This window comes from Gouania willdenowi, chromosome 21 (genome assembly GCF_900634775.1).
Source record: "Gouania willdenowi chromosome 21, fGouWil2.1, whole genome shotgun sequence".
NCBI lineage: Eukaryota > Metazoa > Chordata > Actinopteri > Blenniiformes > Gobiesocidae > Gouania > Gouania willdenowi.
Genome location: NC_041064.1, coordinates 11,653,918 through 11,677,340, shown reverse-complemented (window position 1 = coordinate 11,677,340; position 23,423 = coordinate 11,653,918). Strand labels below are relative to the sequence as shown.

Below are 23,423 nucleotides of genomic sequence, written 5' to 3'. Positions count from 1 at the left end.
AAACATATGGTCCTTCACTGTAGGGATGCACAATTAATCAAATTTTAATTGTGATCACGATTTTGGCTGCCACGATTGAATTAACCTGATGGTCGACAATATTTACATTTAAAATACGGGCTCTGCAATCTGTAATAGTGTATTTATTCAGTTAGCCTTTGGCACATTTTAAATTCTTGAGTTAATTTTTCATTATAATTCCATTTTAAAGCTTAATTTTGCAAAACTGTAAACTGTATACATATTGCATGTTTAAAAGTAGTGTAATAAAAACTCAGATATTTCCGTAATATGATAATTAATGTAATATGATAAATAACTTTAAATAAATAAATAATTTTAATTGGGATTACAATATTGATAAAAATAATCGTGACTATCATTTTGGCCATATATTTTGCTGCCCTACATTACTGTTATTTATTTTGATGTGTTTTTATTCCTATAAAAAATATTCTATATTAAATGTTTTCACTAAATTTGAATTCAACCTCTCACGTCAGAGTCAGTGGAGCCCCGTTGACTCCCCTGCCCTGAAGTGTTTCCTAATCTGATTTTTTGTCTTGATGCAATCTTGGTGTTGGATTGAATGATTCCTTTGAAAGCTAAGATGTAGTTTTCATTTCATTTTCCTCCTACCTTTGCAGCTAAGCTTTTGACAGCCTCTTCTCTCCGCCTCCGCAGCTCAGGAGTTCCTGGGCAGCTGTTGGTTCTCAGTGTGTTAGTAGCACTGGGCGGTGGGGTGGGCTGTGGAGGCTGGGTGAGGGGAAGTTCACCACTTTGTCCAGGACCATCTTAAACACATACATACAGGGCAGGCCTATGGTAAATAATCATCCTTTTCACCTTCTGTATACTAATTGTCAAGGCACATAAGCCATCCGAATCAAAAGTAAGTAAATATTTTCTTAAAGATCAAATCAATGCTAAGACAATGCAAAGCACTTACTTTTAGGAGAGCCACATGGACTATTGGAGGCAATCTGGCGCATTCGCCCTCCATGACAGCTCAGTGCAACCAGTCGGGAGATGATGGCCGTCTTTCCATAACCAACGCTGCCCATGACTACAACCCCATGGCTCTCATTTGATTTGTTGTCCTTCAAAACCTCTTGAAGCTGCTCAAAGAGCCAATCACGGCCAACAAAAACAGAGTCGGTTGTGATGCTGGGAACCTCAAACAGTAGTGGCTTCAGCATGATGTCCACAGGCTTGTAGGGAGCAAAGCGGGCTAAGGAAAATAATATGATGAATATTAAATATACATACTGTCTTTATTCATAATGAAAAAATTTTTTTGTTAAATTAATTGAACTATATTTACTACTCATTATTGCTACTACTTACAGTAGTTCCTTGCCAATATAACATAGGGCTGGGCGATATGGAGCAAAAATCGTATCTCAATATTTTTTATGAAAATGGCGATATAAGTCATAAATGTAGACAATTTTAATTCAAATTAAGTCTGACCAGAAAGACAATTCAGGGTTAAATTTTCTGATGCAAAATGCCACAAAGGCACATTTATTAACGAACAGATTTGGCGTTTTTGCCTATAAAGTAGTGTTGTTTGTTTAGTGAAAGTTCTGGGTTAGGAGGCACTCAGAAATCCATCTTACTGTGCTTTTTAATGCTGTTCTGAGAAGTAGTGAAAACAGCGACTCCTAAAACAGTGTTTTTTTGGTTGTTTTTTTTTTTTATAAAGAAAAAAAAAGCTATAAAATATATATGTAGACGATATTGTAATTATCAATATCAGCAAAATAGAAAATGCAATATCAATATATCGCCCAGCCCTATAAAACAACTTACTTTGCACGTACAAACAACAAGCTGCAATCAACACGTGTTGGTCGTTATAAACTACACTAATAAATAGGTGAACTACAAATGTGAATGTACTATACAGTCTTATCTTCCAGCTCCCCACTAGCGTAACACTTGGCTGTGTAACTACACCTCAAACAGGTTCAACCTGGAGAACAAATTTTTGCAATGGCCTCGCAGCAAAATGATTGCTGTTGTCTTTCTCTCTAGTGATGTGTTATGGCTGCATTGACGTTAATGTGTTGTCTTCATCAATATCTTGTTAAACTACACATTCTAATGACACCTTCAAACAGATAATTGAAAGCAAAACAGCAGAGTTTAAGTGGGTAAACATTAAAAAAAACAACACAGCGTGCCATTTTTCAGACCAAAGCACAACAGTGTGGCTTAGTCCTTCACTGCAGTTCAGTAAATTAAAAAAAAATATTCATCAAACAGAGTGAAGACCTAAATAATGTAAAGAAAAAAGAGAAAGGATAAAGATTTTGTAAAGGAGTAAGAGTTGAATAAAAACAGCGTAAATATTCTTTATTAGTATTCACACTTCACACTGATTGTTGTCCTCTCTATGCGTGTCTAAAGTATGTTAGTTTCTTATTTGTCCCTATTCTCTTTTTTTATTTAACCAGTTTTATTTTGGCATTTTATTATTTCAAATAAATGGCCGTATTACATAACCAAAGTTACTTTTGGAGTCCGGAGGAGGCCGTCCTCCAGTATTATGCCAAGGCAGGCGGATGGAAGTCCGCAGTGGGGTGTTGCGCTGTTCATCAAGATAGCTCAGGTCTTCCAGTTTAGTGGAACTGGTTGCTGTGGACAGAGAATCAGCACAAAAAACAAATGAAAAAGACAATCTTGGACATCTTGAGTATATTTGTCTATCTCTATCTTAGAGAAGCCTACAAACAATAGAGAAGCATTTTGTGGCACATCTGAGAGAGGATGAAAGTAGAAGAAAGTAACCGGTGTACTGACATTTGCTGTTTGCTCTAGGCACAGTGTGCATGCACCAGTGAAGTGTAGAACAAAAAAAAAGGAGTTTCCCAAAGTCAGACAGATATGCCCAGCTTTTCTTTTATTTGAATTGACAGCTACACACAAGACATTGTAGATAGGCCTGTAACCACACACACAAACCTGCTGTGCAACAACACTACCTGCACCGATCAAAGCAACTGCTTCTGCTTTTAAGTGATTTATTCTTGAAATACTGTAGATAGTAGGTTGGTCAATTTTATTTAATAGATCACGTACAGATGAAAATCCCAAGATGCATTATAAATTACAATTAATAGTCGACAAATGCATTCATGCTTTAAGCCTGATAGATAAAATACCCACCTGGTGTAATAAAGGATAAGTAAACATGGTTTTACTAAAGGATTATGGAAGCACACCATGCTCTGTGTAGTTTGGATGTATTACTTTGTCAAATATCCAAAAAGTTTGAGTGACTACTTGCTTCTTTAACTCATTGAGTGCCATTCACGTCTATAGACGTGAATTGTGTTTTTCGGCTGGGGGTTGCTAGGAGACAGTGTGACGAAGCTCTCCGGTGAATATCTAACTTGTACAATGATGTAGTGACCAACTGGTGACATGTAGGTGATAGCAGCGCACCTTTGGATGAGAGATCACCCATGATGGGCAGAGCTCAGAGGGAGAGGAAAAGAGTTTACAAGACAAAAAAATGGCACTACGAGAGTTGATGCTGAAGTTCCCAGCAGCTCACACTCAACCTAAGTGGACTATTGAAAGTGTCGCGATGGTGAGATAAAATGGTCAAAAAAACGGGGCAAGCGGTGACACTCGGCATGTCCGAGGGAAGGAGGAAGTTGCGTGTGTGGAGAATGACGGGGGAGAGACTTGGAGGACGACCAAAATACAGTAAGTAAACTATTCAATTCTGACCCGATAGCAAAATAATAATAATGTTGCCATCAAAAGCCTGGTCTGAGTGTTGTTTTTGTAGTTTTACAGTAGGAAACCGATGTTGAGGTGTCACTAAAGCAAAAAAAAAAAATTGCTTCAAAGTCACTAATAGGTTTTTTCAGAAAAAGCCGGTTTTCTCAGCTTTTTGTCACAAACTGGCAATTTGTGTGAAACTTGCCTCTATTCAACTGCTGGTTACGGAAGAACGAAACAAGCAGATGAAAGGTGAGAGTCTAATCTTTCAGAATCTGTTTTCAGATTTCAGATTGTCATAGTACAAAATATTCTGTGGGTCTTTAAAAATCAGTCAAAATGCTCTAAAACGGCTGGCACTGAGAGGGTAGAAATTTTGAAAATGGCTGGCAACGAATGAGTTAATCAATCACAAGCTGATAATGCGTGTGTATAAAATGGTCTCCAAGTGTCTTTACACTTACTCAGTGTTCGGCAATGCCACTTTAGATCAAACAGAACAGAGAAGAAAAATGAAAATGTGGTATGCAGTAAATATTCTTAAATGAACCTTGTAGATGAGCCACTGCTGCTACTAACGCACTAGTAACATAATTAAAGACGTGTCAGTGCAGCAAAGTCTCACCCAGCTGTTTACACTGAATCATGCCCTTTAACATCATTAATCTAAGCCTCTGCTTTAAATCATGTCATCTACGTGTGAAGAAAAAGTCTTTAGTCAAATCCCCTTTTCATTTTGTTCACACTCACACTTCGACATATCTGCTAATTATCTGTAGTTTACTATAAATACATACCATCTGCTTAAAAAGCTGCAGTTTAGACAGTTTTGTCAAAAAACAACAAAAAAACCCCTAAAAAAAGCCTTTACCAAACTAAGTGAAATTTTGAAAACAAGTCGACAACAAAAAGCAATCTGTGTTTCGTGGACCAACTCAGTGCAAAACAGCATTAAACAATAAACTTACAAGCTTATGAATTACAGCATGCAATTGACAACAATTGCAAATTTTAAGACTAAGCATTTAGAAACGACAAAACAACCAAGATTACAGTAATATTTTGCACAGGCGCCACAGTACTATGGTTTGAGTAAATCCACAGTGCTATGTATGTATTTTCTACAGTCTATGTATGTACCGGTGAACGCCCCGCCCCCACGCTCTGTCTCATGTTTATAAAGCAGGGTGAGCTCGGCTACGGAGTGGGTGGGAGGAGGGCGGGCCATCTTCTGACCCTACGTCACCGTGCGGGGAGGAGGAAGTCAGTGTCCTGTCTATAGACACGCCCACTCGTGAATATGCATAAGTAGGCCAAAAATCAGCCTATTTGTGTAGAGTTGCTCAAAAAGTGACTTTTCGGAGGCTAAAACTCTGGAAAACAGGGGAGTTTGGGGGTTCTTAGAACAAATGGAGATGGGTGAAAAATAGCATGACATAGGACCTTTAATATCCTCCCACTCTAACTTAATCCAGTCTGTCACAGTCCTTATACACCTCCATGTATTTCTCTTCCCAACCACACACAGTCTCCAAGTACAAAAGGATAAATCTCTACATCCCCTTCATTCTTCACCTAAAGCAATATTTAAGGAAAAGTTAGATCAATGGTTGACTCTCTGGTATGATACTTTACTGTTGCTTATTGATCCTCAGCTAATTTTTTTTATGAACCAGAACACATAGAGGCATTAAATTATTTAGATCATTCTAACGTTATTTCTAATGCATATGATGCGTCCCAAGTCTTTTATTTCATGTATAACTTCCTTTATTCCCCAGCTCTTTTATGTCAAACATTTCTCCCAGGTATTCTCCATTGCCTTGAAATTCACCTCTTTAGCTTATCTCTATTCATTGATAAAACACATATACATTTAAAACTAGTGCGTGCACTGACTGTGAGTGTGTTCCTTTGAAAACAAGAGCTCTTTTTTCCTGAGGCGGGTTTGCCCTTTAAAACCCTCTGTCTGTGTTTCCCATGAGGAGAGGACTGACCTGCTATGCTCGGCTCCTCTCAATTCATAGATCTTGAAGCTTTATTCTATTCCACTGCATTTCCTAAATACCCCGGTACATTTTTGGTATTTAAAGGCCATTTTGAAATACTTTCACCAAATATAATGGTTGTTTCTTGTTTATCGCAGCTAATTCTTTAATGAAAAAGACAAAAAAAATAACATTTGATAAATCTGAAACAATATATAAAAAATATGTTACATAAATGTATGAAAACAAGTATTAAAAACATGTAATATATGAAAGTCCAAACTCGTCCTTCATTGGTGGATGTGATGATTCTAAAAGCATAACAAGTAATCCATATTAATAGAAAACATTTATGTAACAGTTGCAGAAATGTTATGTAGGCCATCAGGCACCATTGGCAGGAAATGGATTGTCGAGACCTGATCTTTCAGTGGAGAGCCATTGAGTGGACTTTGAAATGACTCCTCAGCCCTCAGATCGCTGTCCTGCTGGTTTTTATTCTGCGCCTGCTGTGACACGGAGCCAAATCAAATCTTTGAGAGTGAATGCTGGAGAAGAAGGCTCTGTGACCTTTACAAAGGACCGCATGGCATGAATGCATTCTGTTTTCATTTCAGTCTGGGAACCAAACCGATCAATGTCTTCTTAAAATCAGAGGCAGAAGTTAATTTCACAGCTAGTATGATACACAGGCATGTGTACACAGTAAAATAGACAGGCTAAAGGCTCCACATGATGTTCAAGAAAGTCACCAAAATAAACAGATCTAAATAGGATTCTTAGTGTATTCAGACTAAAAAGGTGCAGATGTCTAGGGATGGGAATCGAAAAAAAACGGTTCTTTCTGAAAACCGGCTCCCAGTAATCCAATTCCTAGGAATCGTTTGTTTGCTTGTAATTCAATTCCGCTTATCGGTTCCCCATACGTTGCAAATACGTAACGATAAACTCCTCCAGGTCGTATAAATTGTGTGTTTATTCTAGCACCAAGTGAAGCTCCTTCCACCATATAGTTGTTTGCTGTCCACCGCGGAAAATCCACCTCCTCCACCCGCAGCTGTGCTGTCGTCCATGCTGTGTTTGTAGCGTCTATGTTGCTACGCTACTCACTTCCGGGTTCTGTACACTTGCGTTAAAGTTGCTTTTTGCACGAACTTTTCTTCCGAAAACAACAAACTTCCACAAGAACCCACACCTCGTTGTCAGTTTATGTCCTCAACAAGTAATCAGACATGGGAGACGGACTGGTACTGATCGTTGTCTTTAGTTTGCTCTTTCACACGCACGGCTTATGACACACATGTAACAACAGGGACAGCGTCCCTGAAGGTCCATTTATAGAAATGTAAACAAAGGCTAAACTAAAGCTTTACCGTTTAAATACATAATAAGTTCAGCTGTACTTTTGGTTAATATGTTCTTTTTCACAGAATAATTATTTGTTTTGGATCAAGTTGTTCAAAAGGACCACTGTAAATATTCTGAAATGTTTGTAGCCAAAATGTGTCATATGTTGTAATAATAATAATAATAATTCAGCAATTTTATATAGCGCTTTTGTATATATCATTGTCCAGTGAAAACCATCGATACCTGGTGGATTAAAAGAGAGCTGATATTCCTAAAGTATTGATAATGGAAACGGAATTGCTAAATTCTTAGCGATTCCCAACCCTACAGATGTCTATCGCCTCCTAACGTATTACTAATCCATTCATGTGTGACCTTTTTTAAGGTCCTCCCAATCCTAAGGAAAGTAAAACTAATTTCTGGACTGCAGACGACGAAAGTCTGCTTGACGCTCCACACACAGCAATAATCTGCTGCATTGTAGCACCATTCATTCCTTTCTCTCCGTGACCCAAACTCAACCTTCCCGTCTGAGCGTTCAAGTAAAGATTTCAAAACTGCATAATTCCAGAAGCCAAAACTAATACGGCCCTTTAACCGTGTGGCTTTATGAAAAGCTGAACTTAATTGACTCAAAAGGCCAAATAAAGTCAGCTTCGGGCAAAAAAAAGTAACTGAGAATCTCCTGGCCAGAAGTTGCTTCAAAAGGAAGGTATAACAAATAATGCAAATCAAATGCTGTTAAACCATCAAGACATATGTAGTTTACTAAATTATTGGATATTAGATTGCACTTTATTTCGTTTCAAATAAAAATCTAGATTCAGCCTTTTTCATTGGTTGTCCGTCGACCTCATAGCAGATTAATATTTTACCACAACTTGATGGAGGTTTGACATAAATGTAGAGAATTTATTGTGGACACTATCTGAGAGGTGTCCGATGGGTTTGTCTACAGGATGACAAATGCCGACAACTACCAACTAATTAATTCCAAAGCATTCCTGAAGACTTCTTTGACAGGTGGTTTACACCAACATTGAAACATGACACAGCACGTGGAAGCTCTACATAGTGTTCCCACAGAAACACAGGAACAGGTCAGCCACATACTATATTTATATAAGTCACGGCCCACGGGAGTGAAAATGACCAGCTCTCAGGAATATGCAGACATTCTTTCTACACGCATAGTTGACATTCTTGAGGCTCTGCACTGCATCCGTCGATTGCCAAAAGATAGATGAAGGAAAAAAGAAACACTCTGTTGCTAAGTAACAGAACCTTTTGTGTTTAAAGTATGCAATTTTATATGATTATATGAAGCATCTTCAATGCTTTCTATAATTCTTCTTTGAATGCTCAATCAACTGTTATCAATAAAGTAGAGTGGGAACATTAAAATACGTCACATATACTGGTCTAAAAAATTGGTTTGTTGTAAGTTGGGCATATGAGTAAGTATCGTTTCATCTTATCAAACGGACATCTGAAACTACTTAACACATGTCACTTTCCTTTTATTAACAAAATAGAGGAAATTAGCAAACACTGTACACTATATAGCAATAATACTCAAGAGGGTTTAAATGGATTTAAGTTTCAATCCAACAGAATCCACTAAATAAACAGTTTCAACCCAAATTCTTCACTTGATACCTCCTATGAAGGCAGAAACAGTTCAAATATTGCACTATGAAACTTTCAGCTTCCTTATTACGGCATGTGAGTTAAAGGCACACACAAGTTACTCCTGCTAGAGACAGCAGGCAACACACAACACAGCTTATTTAGTGCTAATTGATTCTGAAAAGAGTTTAAACTGGCAGACTTGTTGCAGCAGATATTTCTGTGGTGGCTTAAAGACAGTATCCTGAATTTAACAAATAGCCAGATGGTGGATTTCAGATTACAATTTCTCAAACAGCCAAATAAACACCTCCAAATTTGTATGAAAACTTCTTGGTAACAATCTACTGGGTAAACAAACATACCAATTGGTAAAGGTACTGCTGTGTTTCCTGATCACAAATGAAACAAGAGTACTCAGAACGCAAACCTCTGCCAAGTTTAGATCAGCTCACCAAATTTCATTTAAATCCGTTTATAACTATTTGTGAAATATCTTTGCTCAAAATCTTCTTCTGGATGTTGTATCTATAGTACCTTCTGGATCATCTGCAGAATCAAACTTATTTTTCCTTTTGACATTGTCAATCAGCTCACCAAGTTTCATTTAAATCCTGTATTATCCTTTATTTAAAGAAGCTAAAAGCTGGTATATTTATTTCGATACAGCACTAATGTGGCATTTTCAGGGAATTTGGAAGATTACTTCTCACAGTTTTGGCTGAAAAATAAACAGATGCATCTGGCAACACCGTGGAAGTAAACATGGGTGACAATTGGCTCTGCTGTTGTTGTGAGACAAAAAAAATTACTCCGGTGTCACACCAACAGCGCTTCAAAGTGTGAATTGGAAACGCTTGTTAACAGTGATGATAATCCATTTGTACCATCTGGAACTAATGTGTAAAGGTTTAGTAAAAAAAGGATTGTGACAAATGTTAAGTCTTGTTTCCCCATAGCAACATGATACATACAATATTCTACGCTTTTGATATATTTCCTTCACACTTATTATTTGTTTTCATGTAAAAATGTCTTGTTTTTGGTATTGATCTGCCCGTAAACAAGTTGTGGGGTTCTGAGATGAGGTGAATAGACTTTTCAAAGATTAAATTTCTGATGTGCTTCACTGTAGTCTCGGAAATAAATCACATTCACGTAATTGCATCCTTTACACCATAAAACTGTTACTGAAAACAATTTATTTGAGAGCTATTAAAGCAGAAGCATGTCTAAACGACATTATGACACAAAGTGTTTTGTGGGCCATAAATGCATCTGTCTCATCGTGTCCTTGTCGTTGTCTCTCAGTTATGCCGCACAGCGTAAAGTCCAAGGTGGGAATTCTGCAGCTCCCAGAGGGCAAAGCTGCATAACTATGACATCAACCTATAAACTGTGGGAGCACACATGGGAAAAAACCCTGCTAGTGCTCACATGCAGACACACACACACACACACACATTAAGTGGTGCATATTGCTCTAGGTTCTTAGCTTTATGAGTCTGTGTGGGTCCACATTACAAACAAGGCTACGAAGAAGCAAGTAGATTTGTAAAGCTCAAAACAATTGATGAAATACATCGGCATGTTCAGCTTTGACCAGGAACAGACCAATGGCTATGCACCATTTTTCATGATGTAAATCTAATCCTGCATTAAAAGAGTCTAACCATGACCCAAGCATTTTATCTAATTTTAATCTAATTAAAAGGCTTCAAGAACTTTAATTTGAGCTCCAATGCATCTAAAGCACAACCTCAGAATGGTTACTATCAAAAAAGAGATGCACTAATCTATTTGTAGACTAATCTACAAGAAAATACTTTTCTAACTGACGTTTGAGATTTAACACAGGCTACTGTGTGCATTTGACACACAGTAGCAAAATGTAAAAGGTTGGATTTCCATTGATCATCAGATGCTGTCAAATAACTGTCATAATGCACATCTGATTAAATTTGCAAGATGATACAGGCTGCCTTACAACTGTCTACTTTAATTAAATAACATTAAGTGTTCTTTAAAGAATTGTTTTCTGAAGTTTGAAGATAGAGGTCTTAATGTGAGATTGTCAGATTGTCTTGTTCACTTCCTTTTTTGCTTTGCACTGAGACACGGGGCATTTTAGACATGCACACTTAATCCCACATGTGTCATGGAAACCTGAAAGACTGAAGTGACACTTGCATATGAACAATACACTGACAAGAATAAGCAATCAGATGAGCTGTTTATCTGATTAGACTTTGTCTTTTTTAAAAAAAGACATGGTCTCACTATCCAATCCTAAATTCAACAGGAAGTAGATTCAGTTTGACGTTATATGGCATGATCATATTCCAGTTGACCAGTAAGTTAATTACTTACTGGTCTATGTGATGTCACCTACTGGTTTAAAGTAAAAGATGCTGGTTCCACGTTTTTCAACAGCAGGTACTGTAAAGTCAGTTCAGGGATTTGCTTTGATTCCAAAAACTTGAAATTATATAGATATTATTTATGCACGTAACCTAAATTATAACAAACAACCAAACAACAGATTTAGCCAAATGACTTCAGTTCAACTCCTGTAGGTTTTATCCTGCATAGTTCACCTCAGTGAGATTATCTTGTCATTTCTTTGCATAATATTCATGTAATGGCACCATTGTATAGTACATATGACTATTCAAGTACCAATAATGTCAAGGTCGAAAGCAAAAACAGCCTAATGGAGGCGAGCAGTTTGAGGGGGGGTGGGAATAGAAATGGGGGAGAAGAAGTCTATCAACAACTGTGACAGCTGTGTGGATATGGTGAGCTGAACCACAACTCAAGAGATTTCAGGACAGGAATGCAGAACACAGCAGCCATACAGAGGCTGCTTAGGTGTGGCACCGCAGACAGTGCTGTGGCACAATCCACAACAGCTGCCTAATCCCCAGCTTCTGCTTTGGTAGTCCGCCCCAGGTCGAGTGCAGTTTGCCAGCCTGGGGCATATCTTACATCATTGTATTACAATATTAAGGCAATCGTCAAGCTTTGAAACATCAAAAGTCACAGTGAAAGCTGTCCATGTCTCTGTAGCTTACACTAGTGACGCACTGAAATGAAACTAGCATGCACAAGAAATGATCCATACCACAATCAAAACACAGACTACACAGAACGTGTGCATCTCTAAGAACATGATTTGATAATAAATAAAATAGAGAAGCTGACTTTAATCAAGAACTTCAATGCACTTTGTGTTTTAATGAAATAACTTATTTAATTTGACCCTCTTCCAGCAGCTCAGTCAGTTATAGACCTGTAGAATATGATTTAATGTATGAGTGGGGAATGGAAGTGGAATGCTCAATAAATAGTTTCATATTTTTAAATGATTTATTCTATGAAGCATTAATATTAATCTATAGAATTGCAATGTTTTAATTTTAGTGAGGTTAGTACATTTTCAGAGCCATAAATGAAATACGACTAATAATTAGCATAATAATTTATTTCGGTGTTTCGGTTTTGGCCAAGAATTTTCGTTTCGGTGCCTCTCTAGTTTCTACACAGCTCTGCAACATGTTAAAAGGTAAAAACAAAACGTTTTACCTGCTACTGAGTTTGGCCTCTGCAGCATGAGGGACGATGTCTGTGGCATGTATGGAATGGGTCCCTCAGGGGACAGACTGGATGGCTGTGGATGCCCAGCCGCTCCTGTTGATGCATTAGGCAGTGGCTGCTGTTGCTGCTGCTCCGTCCTGGATGAGATGTCAGTTTGAGGTGCTGCGGCACAGCCGGAGTCTTCCTCAGCCACGGGAGAGCACGTGTCAGCTCGCGCACACTGTGCCAGGCCATGGCGCCCGTTGCCTCTTAGGCTGCCATCTTTACTCCACTCCAGACTGGAGCCACTGCGGTCGTCATTCTCTGAAGAACTTGTGATGGTAGCTGAGAAGAAAGATAAAAAATAGTGTGATAACGAGAGATGAAAGTAAGGGGGAGAGGATTTCTGATGTGGTCAGAATACTGTATTTACCTGCCAGCCACTGTGTTTTGAGTGTTGTGCTTGTATGAGAACAAATCTTTTAATCCTCACTGTGGCCAACATTTTCTACCAATGTGCCAAGCAGAAACCCAGAGCTACACAATGACAGCCAGCTGAGTACAGAAACGGCACTACAGACTGAGGAGTGACACTGATTGGCCAGCTGGGTGCTTGTAACACACACACCGCTAACACACCGTTTCACATAAAATCAGATGCAGCCCTTTACTGTAAAGATTTCTAAGGGCTGTGAAGTAATTGAGGGGTTGGAGTGATGGCGAATATTAATAATGTTTTTTTATTAAATAAAATCATGGTCTATGCCTCAGAGATCAATTAATTGAACAGCATTTACTCCAAAAAATAAAGGAAAAAGATAAAAATTGTGGCTCTAATGTTTCGATTCCCACTGTATACACTCTTCACATCTTTTGAAAGGTTTCACGCATTGCATTGTGGGATGCGGAGTCCCGTAAATGGATGCATTGAAGGGTTTTTACTTTCACCAGACAAGGAGGACAGTAATTGGCTCGATACCATTTTTGTTCTAGTTTGTTCCCGGTATTCCCCGTGATATCAAAAAGAAGTAAAAACACTTCTATGCACCCACATCCGCTACTCCATGTCCCACAATGCAATGCATGAAAGTGTCAACGAACTTTCAATCAGCAATTTCAACCTTTTATCATCTTTTTTTCATGCATTTATTGATTAATGAGGCCTATACCATAGGTTTATCTGATAAAAACCTTTTTTTAATGTCCAGCAGCTTTAACTAATATAGAAACACCACAATACAATGAACTGATAGTTGGAAATTTCAACCACGAGGGAAGACGAGTCATCGTTTGGCCACTTAATGCAAGAACTGCAGAGCGAGCTGTTTTATAATTGTTAAAACATTGCAACGACCTGTGACAAGTTCCAGCGAAAAGCTTTTAAAGTAGTCCAAAGCAAATTAATGTGCTTTTTAAATCAGTCTGAGTCAAACTTCAAAGAACTGTGAGCATTAATCACAGGAAGGAATCTAGGTGGCCGACCAGCAATGACTTTGTTCTTTCGCTTTATGTGCAAATTCATTAAGGGAGATGCTATATTCAACCCACCGATGTACCACACTCAGCAATTTGACCCTTTCATTCCAAGGGTCCATGCATTCCCTTTCTGCATAAACAAACATCTGCTGTAATGGTATGCTTGGAAGACATGATTCTGGAAAACATTGACTTCTAAATCTTTGAATTTATTGACTGAACAAAAAACAACTTTGCTTTGTGTGTCTCATGCTTAGGAATGCTAAAGCTACGGTTTGTCCAGCTTACAAAGATGAGACTAGCAACACATCTCAGAAGGAAAAATAATGTAAAAACTCATGTAGTTTGCAAGTCAACATCATATTAGGGCAATCGATCACTAAATTTTGGCTTTTGACATATATGCATTGAAAGGTCTGTCGGCATGGTGGACAGTAATAGATTCAGCATGCCTGCGGGTCTGTTCCTGGGTGTTGTTACTGCTTCAAGCAGAAATACACTACATCACAGAATACATAAATTATTCAGCAGCAAGCAATGATATTACTCTGGAGGGACTGGATGACTGACTCATGATAATCAGATATGTCAGCCAAAGAATATTGGAAATCCAAACTGGGTGATTTAGATTTTACTTTGACACACCTTCTTCTTTACTATAGTGCAATATGCTTCGCAAGTTACAAAAAACTATGTAATGTTGAATTATCTCTGATACTTATTCTACTCCAGTTTATTTAACAAAAATAAACTGTGGAGAATATGTTGTTGACAAAGCCTATAGGGACTGGAGTAGCCAGTTTAATTAACACTTCAACAGTAGCAGTACTATGTTTTTGTGAGCTTGTGTAAATCTATAGATGTTTTACTGGGTTCTTCTCGGAGATGTAGGACATCATTAGTGTGAGAAAACGGTAATCTCACACTTCCCTCATGCCTGAACACCCTTACACAAACCCAGTACCTGGATGGGAGATGACTGCACTGACACAATATAGGTGTGAAACCCCTGGAGGTGAATAAGACAGGAAAATGACTGATGGCAAAAGGAAATGTGAATCCTTCAATGTAAATCAACATTGCACCCTATAGGTAAAAAATATCTGATAGCATGTGAGAAACGGACACGCTTTATGGAGGGTATTTACACTGTCAACAGTAATTATAAGTGACAAATTAACACATTTTTTTTTCAGAGAAAGTTTCAATAAATGTCACATTGTGCAACATTAGAAAATAGTGAAGAGTCAGCATCTCTGATGGCATCATTGTTGTCCTTATCAAACAAAGTGACTGACAAGGCCTCTGGTGAGTCTGCCAGGCAAATACTGCTGCGACATTTCTGTTGATGTTAAATCATGTATTGTAGATGAATCCCACTAGTCTATTAAATCACCTTGATTTACAGGTTTAAAGCTGCTCGATGTGACGAAATCTTAATCAGATAAATCCATAATGTAGTCAATAAAGTGGAGTCACATAAATGGATCCTAATAAGTGTTTTTGTCTGCATTCTTACCATTTCTTTTTGTGTTTCTTTGCCAGGTAATGAGGACAGCAAATTGCTTGACCAAATTTTTGTTCTTGCTTGTTCCCAGTATTCACCGTGATATCACCTCACTCCACATGAGATTCAATTTTGGCAGGATTCGAATCTTTCCGCATAAGTCAGAAAATATGCCGTTGTTTTTGCGACAACTTTCAGTCCGTGGAAACACCAGAAATGTGTTGGGAAGTCACTTTATCAGTGTTTATTTTATGTGAAAACACTTCTATGCATCTGTTTACAGGACTCCACATCCCACAATGCAATTTCCAAATCTGTCAATAAACAAGCTTCAATTTCAACCTTCAACCTCATTTTAAGCAAATGATCTTTGACCATTGATCTTTGTGGCCTACACTATGAATATATTCGACGACAATTTTTGTCTCCATCAGCTTTTAAGCTAAGCTAAAATTTGCCTTGAGTTGAAAAAAAAAGTACATTTCTTTAAAATAACAATTCTTTACATTTATATTTATATTTGAAAGTGTTCCATCTTTACTGCAGTTCAACCTATTCTGCTCACAGTATTTGCACACAACAAGCCATTACTATCTGAACACACACAATTCTAGAGCCTAGCGTCTTTTAAAAAGCTGTCCTCTTTATCCATTTAAATAAGCTCTAGGGACAGAGGGGAGGTCATACACAGCTTCAATTGCTTACCAATGATCCCACTGTCTTTGCTCTCCAGTGTTGAACTGGGGCTGGTGATGGTCCCACAGGGACTGGAGCGGCTGGGTAGTGGACGGCTCGTCCTGCTGTTGAGGGTGGAGCATGGGCTGTCGGTACTGGGAGAGGCTGTGCTGCTGGTCAGTGTGGAGCAAGGACTGATGCCCTGGCTAGTCAAAGAGCACTAAAAGAAAAACATTGAATTAAAACGACAAGAGTTTATCATCCAAACTTTCATTTCACAACTAGTGTAAAATTTGAGGTATCTGAAGCAATCTTAAAAAATAAAACTTAATTTAGACACAAGAACTGGACTTGATATAGTTCTATAGACTACTGAATTATGTGAAACACAAAACATTACACAATACACAAATGATTCTCAAGTGAGCGTAGCAATGAAAGCAGAGGGGCATAGGCACAGCAAATGTAGAGTGGCTTGAAATTTACACTCATGTTCTTTGAGAAACTAAAGCAAGGCTCATGAGAACCTCACAAAGAACCACGTCTCTACATTCAATCAGCACAATAGATACCGTTCTCATGTAATCAAGCCAGTTTGACAACCGTTCAACAGACCGATCTTTGTCTGGAACAAATGACAACCGTAAAAATCCAAATTAAAGCTGGTTTGTCGTGTTTCACTGTTTTCCTTCAACTGTATCCTGCTTCCAAACACAACACACACAATGCTGCTCATCAATGCCTTCAAACAAGTTCACTACAATGAACACTTCAATCATTCAGGTTCACTGAGATAAAATGTAGCAAATGTGGTTTCTGCATCAATAATTTCATCTATGTTGGAGCCAAATCTCACCAAATGGGATGAGGTGTGTCTATGGTTTGATTCGTCACTCAACTGTATGAGCAAACCCAAACGACTGGTATATTGTGACACTCTAGTTATAAACAGTGTAGCCATTTAAAAAAATAATAATCCTAATTACTCTTTAAGACATCTACAGTGTTTGGGAGAAACTAAACAGTTGTCATTATAGAAGAATGACTGAGGCAATAAAGCTTAGCTTAGCTCAACCAAGGTAAAGAAAACTGCCCATTTAAGGTGTTCTTGTGGTGGCTTAACTAACCTTTTCTTTAGACTTTTTTATATATCAAGGCCTGATTGTTAACATGCAACAAGTTTTCTATGACAACTTTTACGCTTGAGGCAACACCATGAGAGTTAAACACCACACTGGCATTTAATAATTGACTGTAGACATGCTGAGTTAAAGACATGTCGTAAAGAGTGGTATGGGAGGAGGAGAAACGTTAACAAAATGACAATAACGAGTTCCGTATGACATGCCAGCTAATGAACGGGATTAATAAACTTTTCCAGTCTCTTTCGCATTCCTAAAACTGTTGGTTCCAAGTTAAAACATTCCCGAGACATGAGATGAATGAGAAATGGGAGCACGCGGGGCTCTGATCCTCACGCAGCCAAGGCTTGTTTACCAGAGCCAAACAAACTGAGACCAGGTCCAAACATAACTATTTCTGGACCGAAGCTCAGACACTCGCATTACAAACTCAGGAGCATCTGGAATGACACTCAAGTTACTGGTAAAGACAAAGACGTGATGCAGAAATGCTTTCACAGAAACAAACACAAGCAGTCAGTCAGTAGTATAGATGCATTTACATTATTTGGAAAGTATTTAACATTTCAAAACAAAAGCAGTTTGACAGTTACCGTTGGTTGTGGTGGCAAAAAAAAAGTTCCTGGGGTGCCTCTTGAAATCCAGGTCATTTTTCACATGAGAAGATCAAATCAGGGCTTAATTTAAAAAATGTTTTACAACTACCTCCAGGTCTCATCCTTGGCAGCTCTGCCTTATCTCTCTATCTGTGCACTGCAGCAGTGCCAGCAGCTGCTCTGGGACGAGGGAGTTTAAGTCGAGGGAGAAAATGAAATACCTTCTTTTCATTCTTGTCGTCCATAGGTATGTGTGTCGTACCCGGGATCCCTTCTCCCAGTAAAAATCCCAGCCTTGTCATTAGTTCCTGACTGGCAGGGGAGGAGGAGCTTGGCTGCTTTTCTGCTCGCAGCTCTGGAGAAACAGTGAGAGAGAAGGAGAGAGATTTACATTAGACAGAATATTCCTCTTTTTTTGGTGTGTGCCGGATAGCGCGCACAGGGCCTCCATGGCTGTCATGTCCCTCTCTGCTCTGCTGCTCACACTAAATGAAGCTTATGCAGTGCAGACCCACAGAGAGAGAGAGAGAGAGAGAGAGAGAGAGAGAGAGAGAAAGAAAGAGAGAGAGAGAGAGAGAGAGAGAGAGAGACAGAGAGAGAGAGAGGAGGATGGTAGCTATTGATATGTTTTCAGCTGTCACTAAAGACAACTTTGGCCTTTTTGAATGCAACTTAAACCTATTTAATAATATAATTTCCAGGTTGTGTGGCACTTAAAGACAAAAGTCATGTTATGATCATGATCCTCACCGATACACAGGACATCTTCCAGAAAAAAGAATGTCTTATGATCCCGACACATAGCACGTTTGGTGTATCATTTCAGTCTAAGCATCTGAGAGCATGTGAACTATGACGGATAGGGGAGAGGCACACACTGCATGACACAAAAGCTTATTATACAGCTCTCTGTCAACACTTCTTCAACTCTCCTTCATTTTCTCCTTTACACTTTCTCCCACAGTTCTTAATAATGCTGACAGTCAATCTGATTAAATGCAAACAAGGTCCAAGAAAATAAGGATTCCGTGAAATTGAACTCTGACTACTGTTTGCATAATAAAGCTTTTAAAAATGCAGTAAATCTTAGGCAAATAGAAAAGCATTATCAATCATGCGTTTCTTATTATCACCCTGGACATTAAAAAAGTACTGTGAACTTTCTTAAAATATCTCATTTTGTTACAATATTGTAATATTTTCATATAAAACCAGATTGGATTAAATCCACTGAACATGTTTTTGTGTCACTGGTGATCCATCAAGAACGTCTTTCCGAAAAAGGATTGGGTTACACAACTCGAGATGATTTTATAAGAAAAAAAAATTTAAACTACAAAATAGTATTTTTATTTCCCAATCTTTGGTTTTAATCTGTGAAGGAAAAATCTCAACGTCACATTATATCTTAAAGGTATAGATTTATAGATCAGATGAACAAGATGGCAGATAAAATCTTTCCTAGATGTGTACAAATGCTTGTGTGTGATTCAGCACATGTATTTGTGCCTCAGGTTAGCACATTTAAAACCACTCTTTTAGTAACTTTGCCATATATTAATTTGTAATGTACTCTTATGAGTAAAAATCTATTTATTCAAACACGTCACCCACATTTATCAATAGTTAACAAGATTAGTTGCAGACACACATCAATATATAGCTTGAATGACTTTTTTTTACTGTAATTAATTGTTAACTAAGAACTTTATGAAAGGCTAATCATGTGGATTGTCACAACAAATTAATACTGTGTCCCTATCAAAATGCAAAAGACTGCAACTGAATAATTCAACCGAGAGAGAATATATTCTTCAGCTTTGGTGCAGAAATTAATTGTGAATATTTTTAAATTGAGCCTTTGCAGAGTATTTATTTTACCCTTTGGCACATCTAGCCACCGTGATGCCTTGTTTTTGATGTTTGTTATTCTTTAATTGGCACTAGTTTGAGGAAAGTTGCATTGCATCAAAGAAGTGCATTTCATCTTTTACAAAATGAAATACTTAAAACTAAATATTGCGATTTCAAGGGCAGAGGGACATTACATTGAATAAAGGGAAGATCTCTAGAGTATAATAAAGAAACAGAATTAATGTACGGCCGCAAATACAGTGTTGCTGATGACGAAACACAGTTACATCAAAAACAAATTACATTTTTTCATTTTATTTCTTGCAAAGCAAATTCAAAGAGCTTTAATTCCAAGATTGAGCATCCTCAAGTATGCAGACAACTATATTACATGTAAATCTTGTAAGTATCAATTCAGCAATAAATCAATGCAAACACAATTGGGGAAAACGCTCACTGTATTTGGAGAACGATTGTTTAAATTGGTAATCCTGCTAATAAAACGTAACTATTGTGCATGATCGAGATTAGAAAGATAGCTGCAAAGTTAAGCAAATGACTTGACAACTCGTGAAAATTATTCCTGTCAAAATGATTAATAATAATTATATCTGTCAAATTTAACACGCTTTTATCCGTTGATATCTTACTAGCGCTGATAATAACTTTAACTTGTGTTGATTGCAATTTTCTATTTTTTAAATCTGTTGTGGTTCATCGGAAGTCAGTTCACATATTGTTGCAAGCTATGCGTCCCCTTAAAAGATGATGAATTATGCAAAAAAAAAGATGATGCATGGCTGAGTAATCAAAATAAAAATGATAAATATTGATGACGACTAGTTTTGGGATTGTTTATATGCAAGCCTTAACTATGTTCTCAGTCATTCGCAGGATTAGAGGGCTTTTCAATGCTGAGCCACTGATTGAAAATAAAAAGAGTGTAAGCACATTAAAAAGTGAAAGATCATGCTGGATCATGTTATGACTTTGTAGTTTGTTTCTCATCTCGGGAATAGATTTGCACTGACCTAGCAGTGGCTACAAATTACTTTGTTTAATCCAAATTCAGATTTCTAAGAAGAAGAAAAAATAATAGATATTTGCTTCCTTAAAGCTGATATCCGGAGTTTCTGAGAAATCTATGTTTATGTATCATTCTTTTGAAATACAAAAAGATACCCAACTAGTCTTTTATTATGGTCTACTGCCAGTGGTCATTCATATACGTCAATGTAGATAAGTCCCGCCTTCATCCAATAGACCCCTATACAAATTGCAAATCACGCCGCGATCGCCCAGCCAATAGGCTTTGACTTCCTGTAGCGAAGACCGTCAATCATAGTGAATGAGCGTGCGTAAACTGTGCACGGAAACAATCCCGCGCATCACAACAGCTAACAGGTATCACTCTGAGCAGCAAAGCATCCTGGAGGAGTGCTCCGAAACTCCAAAGCTTCTACTAAAAAACAAAAGAAAAGTCTGGGTAAAAAGCTTGTGGAAAAACGTCTTTATGACGGCAACAGAATTTATCTCGGCGCTGCATTTCAAAGGTGGAGGAATCTTTTAAAAATCTTTTAAAAGGATTCTGAACCGACCCTGATTTGGCGACATTTCTCATGGACAGGTAATAAACATGTTTTAATCAAACTACCATAAGTGTTTTGTTAGTGAAAAACAATACTACACGTGTGTTAAAGATTGTTGTTATGTTCCGTGATGCGCGTGCACAAAAGTAGAGGCGTGGCTTCTGATAGATTGGCAGAGGCAGGGGGAGGAAGTGGAGCTGTTTTAGGGAGGGACATCGACGTTCGCTTTTGAATTTTCTCTCTCTTTTCATCCTCCAGATATCAGCTTTAAAGTAAATATTTATTCAAAAAAGGCACATTGAAGAAATAGCTGTTGTTTGGCACAACACAACTGCTGGAACAGCGTTGTTTATACGTTCCATTCATTTGGCCACGACACACTACACAGTGTTTCAGCACCAAAAGAAGAGATTAATTGCAATGCAATGCGATTAAAAAATCAATTATTGTATGTATTATTCATCTCAAATAAATATTGTCACAATGTTTTCCGACTTAAATAAGAAAGCAAAGCCATCGATATACACTAAATGTGTTTTAAAGTGTTGACTCAGCTCTAATGACTTTTTATCCTGTGTGCTAAGGCCTCATCCTCTATGGATAAAAGTTTGGATTAAATGTGATTGAATCAATCACTAGGCTTTTTATTGCTGCACCCGGACACAGCCACTTCATCACGAGTCACTTTAAAACCACTTTAGTGCCTCTGAGGACAACCCAGTATCACTGAAACTGTATTGGGAATGTGAAACAATCGAATGAAGATTCATTCTAAAAGAAGGAAAATAATCATACCATAAACGGCATTTACAAACAGAAACTACAGCTTGTGCTAACACTATAAATAATAATATAAAAACAACAACACATAATAGCCATCCACACCTACACAAAAAATGACAAAATTAGTATTAAAGTCATACCAGACTTTAAATAGATAAATAATAATTCATTTTGTACGCATTAAGCAAATATTGTCCATAGCATTTTTTATTACCCAACTTTATTTTCAAACATTTTTATGACTACCAATTCATAACCCTTTATTCACAGAATGTACTCTCATCAGCAGTTTTACTAAATTGCCATAGCTCAATCAAAGTTGGTAAAATGGCATTGCATTGGTTAGCTTTATTAGCTTTTATGTTCTTATGGATTTTAAAATAATAATTTCCATTATATGAAAATGTATGCTTGTGACACATCTCTAGTGGGCATTTACTGAAAGCGGAACTTGCTGTGTCGACAAAGTATACCACTAAAGAAGAGGTAAGCTAGGTTTGGGTGCAATGGTGCAGTATGCATTATTCAATAAACAGAGATGTAGTATCTATCTGGCTGAGAAAGAAAGTAGAATGTTTCATCCTTTATAGAACATCTGGCATCCGAGCAAAGACAATGGTGTGAATGAATCAGTTGATCTTTATGTTCCTCCAGAGGAACAAAACAAAATGTATTGCATGAAGTTTCAAAGCTGTTTTGCACTAGTCCCATAAAAAAGTGGTTATATATAACCTGCAGTAATATGACTGAGAAAAAAAAAACCCTCATCAAAAAATTACAAGTTCACTTTCTTAAGACGTGTGTATACTCATTAAGAGTGAGTTCAAAACGATTAAAGCAATTTATTTTTTATTTCATTTTATTCATTTCTATTATATTTATTATATTAAAATCTTTTTGACTTTGAACTCTGAGATGTTCAAGTTTTAAAATAAATATATATATTTAAAAAAATAAAACAGTAAAAGACTTTATTTAAAACTTTAAATTGCTACTTCCGGAGGGGCAATTCCTTCACTTTGGTTGATCAGCAAACAGAGGTGCTAACCAATAACAAACAAATCTTTAAGAGGTTTACTGGTTAGTGATGGCACGTTGCTTCATTAACTAATTAGATTTGTTGACATAAGGGCTTTAGACAGCCTTTCTTTTTGATAATAAATTTGTTTGAGCCATTTGAACAATAGATTCTGCCCTGACCACAAAAGCACATGGATGACTTTGGAAATCTGTTAGTAATTTATTTAGAAACAAAGTCTTCTTACATTAAACATAAAAACAAGGTATAAAAAGTATAAATAGTGACCAAAACAAAATTAAAACATCAGATTCTTCTGACAATAGTCTTCAGCAATAGACACGAGCATCAGGTTTTTATTAACCTCTCTTATTTGGATGAACCCGGCACAGTTACAGTAACGGTTTCTTTTAAAAACAGACTTGTTTGCTTTATCTGCCATTTATCTCACCGTCTTTCTTCTTTACGGGTAATCTGATAATGTATCAGATTAAAACATCTC

The 23,423-nt window shown here is 37.4% G+C and overlaps 1 protein-coding gene across 2 annotated transcripts in view; it reads right to left on the bottom strand.

Annotated features, from left to right (window-relative positions):
• Nucleotides 1-23,423, bottom strand: part of tanc1b (tetratricopeptide repeat, ankyrin repeat and coiled-coil containing 1b) — a 101,088-nt gene that overhangs the window by 34,759 nt on the left and 42,906 nt on the right. The window contains exons 5-10 of one of the 2 annotated variants that reach the window (XM_028435350.1): nt 17,899-18,032; nt 15,970-16,159; nt 12,291-12,626; nt 2,521-2,643; nt 950-1,231; nt 640-794 (exon numbers count right to left, since the gene is read on the bottom strand). In XM_028435350.1, the coding sequence (XP_028291151.1) occupies nt 640-794; nt 950-1,231; nt 2,521-2,643; nt 12,291-12,626; nt 15,970-16,159; nt 17,899-18,032 (1,220 nt within the window). Of the gene's footprint in view, nt 1-639; nt 795-949; nt 1,232-2,520; nt 2,644-12,290; nt 12,627-15,969; nt 16,160-17,674; nt 18,154-23,423 lie in introns of those variants that run through there. The other variant, XM_028435351.1, reaches the window with a different exon arrangement.